Source organism: Perissodus microlepis, chromosome 20 (assembly GCF_051167445.1).
Source record: "Perissodus microlepis isolate ML-2025 ecotype Zambia chromosome 20, ASM5116744v1, whole genome shotgun sequence".
NCBI lineage: Eukaryota > Metazoa > Chordata > Actinopteri > Cichliformes > Cichlidae > Perissodus > Perissodus microlepis.
Genome location: NC_140480.1, coordinates 11,613,998 through 11,621,934, shown reverse-complemented (window position 1 = coordinate 11,621,934; position 7,937 = coordinate 11,613,998). Strand labels below are relative to the sequence as shown.

At 44.5% G+C, this 7,937-nt stretch overlaps 1 protein-coding gene across 7 annotated transcripts in view; it reads right to left on the bottom strand.

The window, feature by feature from the left end:
• agrn (agrin) overlaps positions 1-7,937 on the bottom strand; it is a 259,295-nt gene that overhangs the window by 20,397 nt on the left and 230,961 nt on the right. For all 7 annotated transcript variants that reach the window (XM_084918149.1, XM_084918152.1, XM_084918151.1 and 4 more), the window contains 5 exons: positions 7,165-7,394; positions 5,452-5,586; positions 2,984-3,074; positions 2,523-2,687; positions 2,315-2,426 (listed from right to left, as the gene is read on the bottom strand). In XM_084918149.1, the coding sequence (XP_084774275.1) occupies positions 2,315-2,426; positions 2,523-2,687; positions 2,984-3,074; positions 5,452-5,586; positions 7,165-7,394 (733 nt within the window). The remainder of the gene's footprint in view (positions 1-2,314; positions 2,427-2,522; positions 2,688-2,983; positions 3,075-5,451; positions 5,587-7,164; positions 7,395-7,937) is intronic.

The following is a 7,937-nucleotide window of genomic DNA, read 5'->3' as shown; positions in this document are numbered from 1 at the left end:
ACACTTCTATGACGCTAAGTGAAACTGCATGCAATGGAATGGTAGATCATGTTCTAAGTTTTCCCCCTCTTCCAGGTAATAATAACCACCTGTTGAAAGAGGATGGCTGGTTCCATGGGGTGATTCTTGCTCGGTGATGTTCAGTGAGACTTGTGTCGTAATGGGTAAACGAGTGAGCGAGTTCATGATATTATGGAGGATTGTTCTTGTGCATAAAAGTGAGAGCAGATGACAAAAGAACAGCCAGGCTTGGCTTAGCACCTCACCGTCTCCTACGGTATATATCCTCCTCGCCTCCCATGTCTTCGCTCTCACTTTCCGACAGGCACGCGGCACTGGCGTGATATCCCCGCCTACGCCAGACTAATGAAGACGTTTCTTTGTTGCTAAAAACAATGGCCATCGCAAAGATGGCTACTTCTTTTCCTTCTTACCTCCCACCTTCCCACCCCCACAGCAGATGGACCGAGGTGAAAGCCAAACCTTGTTCTTTAGGAGCATCTCCTCTTTGGTGCTGTGTGTGCGTTTATGAGCTTATGAAAATGGCAAAGTTGTTCTACAGAACTGGCACCTTTAAAGCTGCCTGCAGCTCTGCAGAAGTACCCTTTTTTTGGTCTGTGCAGTTGTTGCATGAAGAGATGAGGGTGAGAGGACACAGCGAGGTGGCTCAAACAAAATGCGGGGCTGAGGTGTGACTGGGACTTGTCTAATTACCTTGCGTGATTTCTTATTTCCAGACAGCACATCATAGAGAAGGAAAGAAAATAGGGAGGAAGAGAGTTATTAGGGTAACTAGAAAGTGTCTGTGCACAAAGGAGCATGCAGAGCTAGGCAAATGCAAAAGCTCACAAAGCACACACGTACTATAACACACGCACCTGCAAGAGTATTAAAAAAAAGCCGCTGTGAAGCACTGACATGTGAGACAGACACGTTAAACAAGAATATAAAATGTGGACAGCACACCTTTGCATTATATACATACACACACATGAAACCACAAAGCTGTGCAAGTGCGTATTTACACTAGAGAACATGAATGCAAATAAGACAGTAAGTCTAAGAAGGCCGTGCATGAAACATACGATGCCATTAGCAAAAGATGAAAAGGAGAAAAAAAAATACACTTCATGGATGAGAGTCTATGAATAGTGCCACTTAACCCAACCTCATTTATAGACCACAGCCATTCAATAAGAGGTGAAGTAGATTATTATTTCTGTTATCCGAACCTTTGAAAGTTTGTAGTTCATTACGCCGGCAGCCTGAACAGACTTTGAAATGAACATGCTATATACATCCATATATGTTCCTGTGTGCGACCACCTTTGATATGATATAGGTTTCTCTGAGCAAAGCGTATTGTAACGCCTTCCTGGTTCTTAGCGCTGAAGTGGGAGAGAATTAGCTTAGAGCAATACTGGATAGGGTCTCTGCAATGAGCTCCATAACTAGTCTCAGCTCATCCCTTGCGTCCTCCCAGCCCCCCACTCGTCTTCGCTTTTCCCTTGCTCTCTTCCTTTAATAAGATTTTCTGCCTCCGTTGCTGGAGTAAAACACAATTACCATACGGACGATGGGGAGGCAGAGGAGGGGTGACTGAGCAGCGAGAGAGATGGGGAAAAAAAGAAAAAAGCAGTGTTGCATCTTAGAGGAAGTTGATGGAGTTGACAGAGTGCATGTTCACAGTCACAAATTACACTGTTTAAAATAATTGGATGACTTGCAGACTTATCAAACTATTAGATCGCCTTCATTTGGAACCATGTACCTGCTTTATTAGTCTAGTCGCCGGGTTTAAAATTTTCATTACGCACTCTCTCGCTGCTGCTATCTCCTTGATCTGCCTCCACCTCCCTAGGCAGCACCCTCAAAGGCTGGATTTATGAAATTGACTGTATACCAGCAGAAAAGGCTGCTTTTTGAATTTGGTAGGTAATGCTAACTTTTATCTCTAGAAAATCAGGAAGCTTGCAGAAGTATTACAAAATTAAGACTGCCCCTTCTATATTTACAGCTCTCCCTCTTGCATTGCTGGATTTTCTGGAGATACCTGCATACTTTAGGTTAGAACAAACTATACGCTCTGGGACTGTGTACAAAAAAAAATCAGCAAAACTGGGTAAGCAGTAACTTGGACACTACTTATAGGGGCCTGAAGATGTGGCGTAGATGAGGCATAGGCACGCAGATGGGTATATACACATATAAATACAGGCAGACATAAGGGTAAGGATAGCACTGGCCCCTGAGCCCCGCATGCTAAAAGCAAGATAACCATTAGCAGTAGCTTGGTGAGTTGCAGTTTTCTTACTGGTGCCTCTCCTCGGACAGCACCCTTCTTGTTCACCATGATCTCTCCTTTGCGGTTGGAGCGCTCCAGGTTGACGGTGTTCCACACATTCAGCTGGATCCGTTCCTTACTCCTGAATCACACACAGTCACACACATGCACAGTTTTATATGTCTCTGTTTTCTTGTTTGATAACTTAAACCCTCTTAGATTCTCAAGTCGTGGTAACCTTATGGTGGCAGGTCCCTTCCCCAGGTCGTAGCGAAACTCCAGGAATCCACCACTCAAGGACAGTGAGATGAAGTCTCCTCTTCCATCCGATTTTTGGCCGTTGTAAAAGATCAAACCATTGGAGTCGTTGGCCATGAAAACCACTGTCATGCTAACCTTTTGACTGCAGATGTAACAGAAGCAAAACACACACGTGAGTTTAAGAGGATCTCCTAGAAACATCTCCTAGATGTTTTTCTGTGTCTGGTGCATCAACACTGTTTCTCCAGTATATAAAGACATTGTATGTTCTACATGCTCACGCTTAGACAACATTACTTGTTTCCGTCATTGTCAGTTCAGTCCAGGCTTAAAGAAGGGTGTTGGCTTTAGGCACAGAACAAGCTCAGTCTGTGAGACCTACGTGGTATCCGGTGTTCGGTAATACATGTGGGTTTCACACTGAGGCATGGGACTTACCGCAGATCGTGCCCGTACAGATGTAGCCCCTTCAGCTCCAGGTAAGAGTCTCCGTTGAACAGTGGCATGTAAGCCCCTTGCCTCTCAACCACTGGGGGAAAAAAACAAAGAGATGGTATTGAACCGCAGGTGTCGTTTTTGTTGCTGACAAAATTGAAATTCAGGGATAGTCGGTACATCTTTGAAGAGCCTGTCAGCATTAAGGAGAGAGATAGATTTGTGTTTTTATAGCTTTTGGGATTAAGACTTTCTCCTGACGGAAATTCAAACAAAAAAATTAAATAAATAAAAAAACCCTTATGTCAGACTGATTACACAGCCCGCCACTGTATAACAAAGGACCTTTGGAGACATGCGGAGTTTAACACCACAGCCTGGGACCTATCAAATAATGTGGCTATTGTATTTTGGCAGGCCTTTTTACAAATTCATGTCTTAGCAACAGGGTCTACGTCTGGCTGTCCCGTCTTTTGGCTGTCTGGAGTGATTAGGACAGGCACTGTGCCATCCCGCTAACAAGTAGCTTGACATTAAAAACCATTCAAGTGTCACTGTGGGAGTATGTGTTTATGGTGTTGCTTGCAAAAGCTACAATCACTGAGAGGAATGTGCCACGGTAGATGCTCACACACATATACACATACCTATCTATGTAGCCGGCAAGAAAGCTTTTACTCGTAATTGGCTGGGATTAGTCAGGATGGGGAAGGGAGACATAGAAGAGAAAGCTAATTAGCTATTGTGCAGAAGACTGCTAATGATGATGATGGCACGCACCGTGCAGGAGACAGAAAAAGAGTTTGGTGCACGCAACAAGGAATCCTGCGCTGAAGAGAACACTTTAAGAGCTTCTCAGAATGTAGTTTCCTGTAGAGCGAGTCTGGAGGGTTTTTCTTGTTTTTCACCTAGCGCTCGAACTGAAAGCACATCGATCAATAGGTGAGCAGAGGGCAAGGCATTGGAAGAGGCTGGATGACCAGGAAAGCTGCATGATGCGTGGGTGACTGAGTTTGACGACTAAGAAAATATCTGTCAAGTTAAAGTTTCCACAGCTGGTCTTTGGTCTTTAAGTCAGAAGCGTCATTTAGCAAGCCGTTGCTTCTATTGCTAAGTCAGTAGAAAGCTCTGTGGCAATTTTGTTGATGGTGGAGTAATGACACCCAATTAGTACTTCTAATAAACCCACAGTATCAAAAAAATGAAATGGCAACAAGCAGCTTGAATACACAAAAAAGAAAATCTCACACAAAGACCTAGCTTAATGTAACTGATAAGTCCTCTTTTTTTGGTCTGTGTGTGTACTGCCTCAATCCTAATGATTGTGCTTCCATCACTAAATTGTAATGATTTACACTATGACAGGGTAAAAGCATTGAGTAAAGTAGGCCATTCAGTACTACTGGAACACCCTTGAGAAAAGTCCTTGACTGTGAATATTATAGCAGCGAGCTACACTGACAAACCCCTGGTGGAATTGAAATGGAAACCACAGCTCAGCTAAACGTGCGCGCACACACGCGCACATGCTAAGATACAAACATTTCATATTACGACCAATTCACCTTCAGGCTTCTGATGAGAGCGCTCTAAGCTACCTGTCTTTTTAACTGTTCTCAGTGCAGCCCTCAGAGGGGACGTCCGCCTGGCTGCCACCTTATCTCTGAGCTCCTCTCTGGGGCTGACACTCTGGCTGACTGACGCTCCCATTAATCACCGCGGGCAGTAAGGACTGATGCGATTAGTCATCTCATTGATTCGTGTGAAAAAAATAGCCTTTTGGAATGGGAGACGCTCCCGCTCACATGGCATTGATTTTGGTTCACCTCAATTTATTTTAATCACCTGCTAACTTGGACTCGAGGCGAAGGAGAGAGAGGCTATTCCCATCTGTTTTTTTCCCGAATTCCCAGGGTTACAAGGTTGCGCGTTTCTCTTTTGTTCAGGATTTGCATCAGAATATATTCTTTTTAATTCACACTTGCAGAAGTCAACTTCTGACAACATCTACAAAGGAAGGGAGGGATAAACATGAGTAGACTTCAGAATGCCACACCGCCCAAAGTGCTAATGATGAACTTCAAAAGCAGCTGAGCTGTGCTCCGGTCTTTTTCCCAGCAGCGGCCTGGTTCTGCCATGTGAAACTAAGTACCAACAAACATGTTTGAACACAACACCTGTGGGCGGAAAGGCAGGGAGGGAGGCTGCATCTTACCCACTAACAAGCGTAGCAGAGTCGATGTGGTGAATGGCCCGACGGGGCCAATCATCTACCTCAGTTCTGTATGCCACCAACCCTCCCTTTCCCTTCCACCCTGAAGGCTTTTGCACACACCCCCTTCTTCTGCATTTGATCTCCTTTTTCGATTCAGCGGGAATGGAAATGTCACAGAAGAGGGAAAATAGGCATGGAGGAGGGTGCTACTCAGCAGACTCCAGACCAAAACTCTGTTGTGTCCGGGAGAGATTACCGTTCTCGCAGTGTCTTCCTTCACGTCCCATGGGGCACTCGCATTTGTAGCCTCCCTCGGGCTGTGCCTGGCACTGGGAAGACGGATGGCACCTGGTGGGGCTGCACGGGTCGTGGACGTCGGCACACGTTAGACCTGGATGTAGACACAAAAATGTCAGACGGGAACCACCAAGGAAACATGCAACAAGCGCCAACGTATTCAACCACTGACTCTTTTGTATTCCACTTGAAACAAGGGGAAGACAGAAAAAGGAGAGAGAAGCGGGTGTATGAGGATTTCCTCTGTAATAGAGGTCATTTTCTAATAGGATTTAGAAATATTACACGTCCAGATTAAACAGTGGAGAGCCTTCCTGCCACGCGGCCATGTTTCTAGGCCAACGCCGACTGTGGGAAAGGCTAGCAGGCGTCTGGTGGATGATGGGTTTGCCCTCTGCCACAGCCCATCTGAATTCACCCGTTATTACTTTAGCAGTCAGAGCCTGTGGTGAGGCGAGTGCTTTAATGAACCCCATCCCCGCTGAGCTCACAGGGCTCCCCCGTTTTCCTCACTCCTGCGTTTGGAAGCTGTATTTTATCCTCCACTCTTAGCTCCTCGCCACCACGGCTCTTTTTCACATCTATTCTTCCTCTCCCGTCTTTTTAACTCTATTACTCTCTCCCCTCTTGCATTCATCCAGCTGTCCTGACATGCCCCCCCTCTAACTACAACTCTTCCTGCCCATTTGTTCTGTCTTCTCTCTTTCTGCGATCTGTCCTGTTCCTTCAAGATAGCCAATCTCGGCCACTTTTAAATTGACATCGTGACAAAATTAACTTCAATCTGAGGGCGCAGGCATCGGTCCAATTCTCATTAACTCATTAACATTGTTGTACACTGGGTTGCTAGCATAACTTCTGTCACAGCAGTGCTTCTTCAGATTTACATGTCTCCCCAAGCTTCTCAGCACCAACAAAAACATAAAGGCAACAGTAATACAACGCAATACTTTATTGATCCACATTGTATATTCAAGGAAAATGGCTCTTAAACCTAGACTGACAGGTTGTTTCAATAACCATTAACCTGCCCCCATTTGTGGGTGAAATCCTTTACTATTCGAGCATAAAAGTTAGATCTGACAATTAAATTGCTTCTTGTGTGAAACTTTCCGCGGTAAGCTGCAGTATAACCAGCGAGGGGCACGCTTGGCTAGGCCCTGCTGGTGTCTGCTCTTAACTATATTCTCTCTCTCAGCTGCTTGTTAGTTGCCATCTGCTGGAGGGAGAAAAAGAAGAGGAAAGGAACAGTGGAAGGAGAGATAGGCCAAAGGCCAATCACAGAGAATTAGTTCAAAGTTTTTCATGTTCCTTGCACTGCGTCAACATTTAAACTCCCATTTCTGTGCTGGACACACAGATTTGATAGTGTTTACAAAATGACTTGCAGCGCTGCTGCTGGGGGCATGAGTTACACTGTCAAATTAGCCTGTCAAGCTTACTTAGGATTTGTGAGTCAGGCATGACCACAGTGAATCCCTGTGGAGAAGGCAACACTGAGATGTATTAGCAGAATTTTAACTACAAGGTGTTAGGAAAGTTTGAAGATTAAATATGAATAAGGCGTATTTTCTACTTATTTCCCCACGCTTATACTGGAACCAACTTCTCAGAACTCCATGACTGTCCATAACTATTAGGAAAATCTGCTGAATTCGTCTTAGCATCTTACCCCAGAATCCTTTGCTGCACTTGCAGTGGAACATCTCGGCCTCCTTCACCTGGCAAGCACCGCCATTCTTGCAGGGATTTGGCAGGCAGGGGTTGTTGCCGCATTCACCCACCCCGCTGCCGTACAGACTTTCGCCCCCGTTCTCCTGCAGGTTGAGATTCCGGTTGTTGACATCTAACATGCGGATGCAGCCCACCAGACCGACTGCCAACCCTGTCCTCTCCTTTACACTGAAGACAGACAGGGGGAAAAAAAGTTACACTACTAAAGCTAACTGAATCACACTGAACCTGCAGTGAAGAAATGCCATACTCTATGAAGTATTATTAATACACTTCATTATATTTCCATAAAGGAAGAGCTAGATGAAGACTTTTCCAAATTCACCTCGGATGTTGACCTTTTTTTCTCGAACATCTGATCATTTCTGATCAAAATCGAACAAACTGGTTAATTACTACTATTACTGACACCGGCTTTGTACCAGGGATGCCACAATATCATATCACATAATTACAATCATTCACATAAATGGCATTATTTTAACCATAATTCCAAAAGAAGTTGGGACACTGTGTAAAATAGGTGTGTAATTAAAAATAATAATAAAATAATAAACATTTTATTTATATTACTTTCTCATATTTACCTCACATTTTATTCACAGGAAAACATGTGAAGTTAAAATGCACCATTTTCATTTAAAAAATGGTCATTTTGATTGTGATGACAGCAACGTGTAGCATCACTTCTTGTTTAGCAGGAGTCCAGAG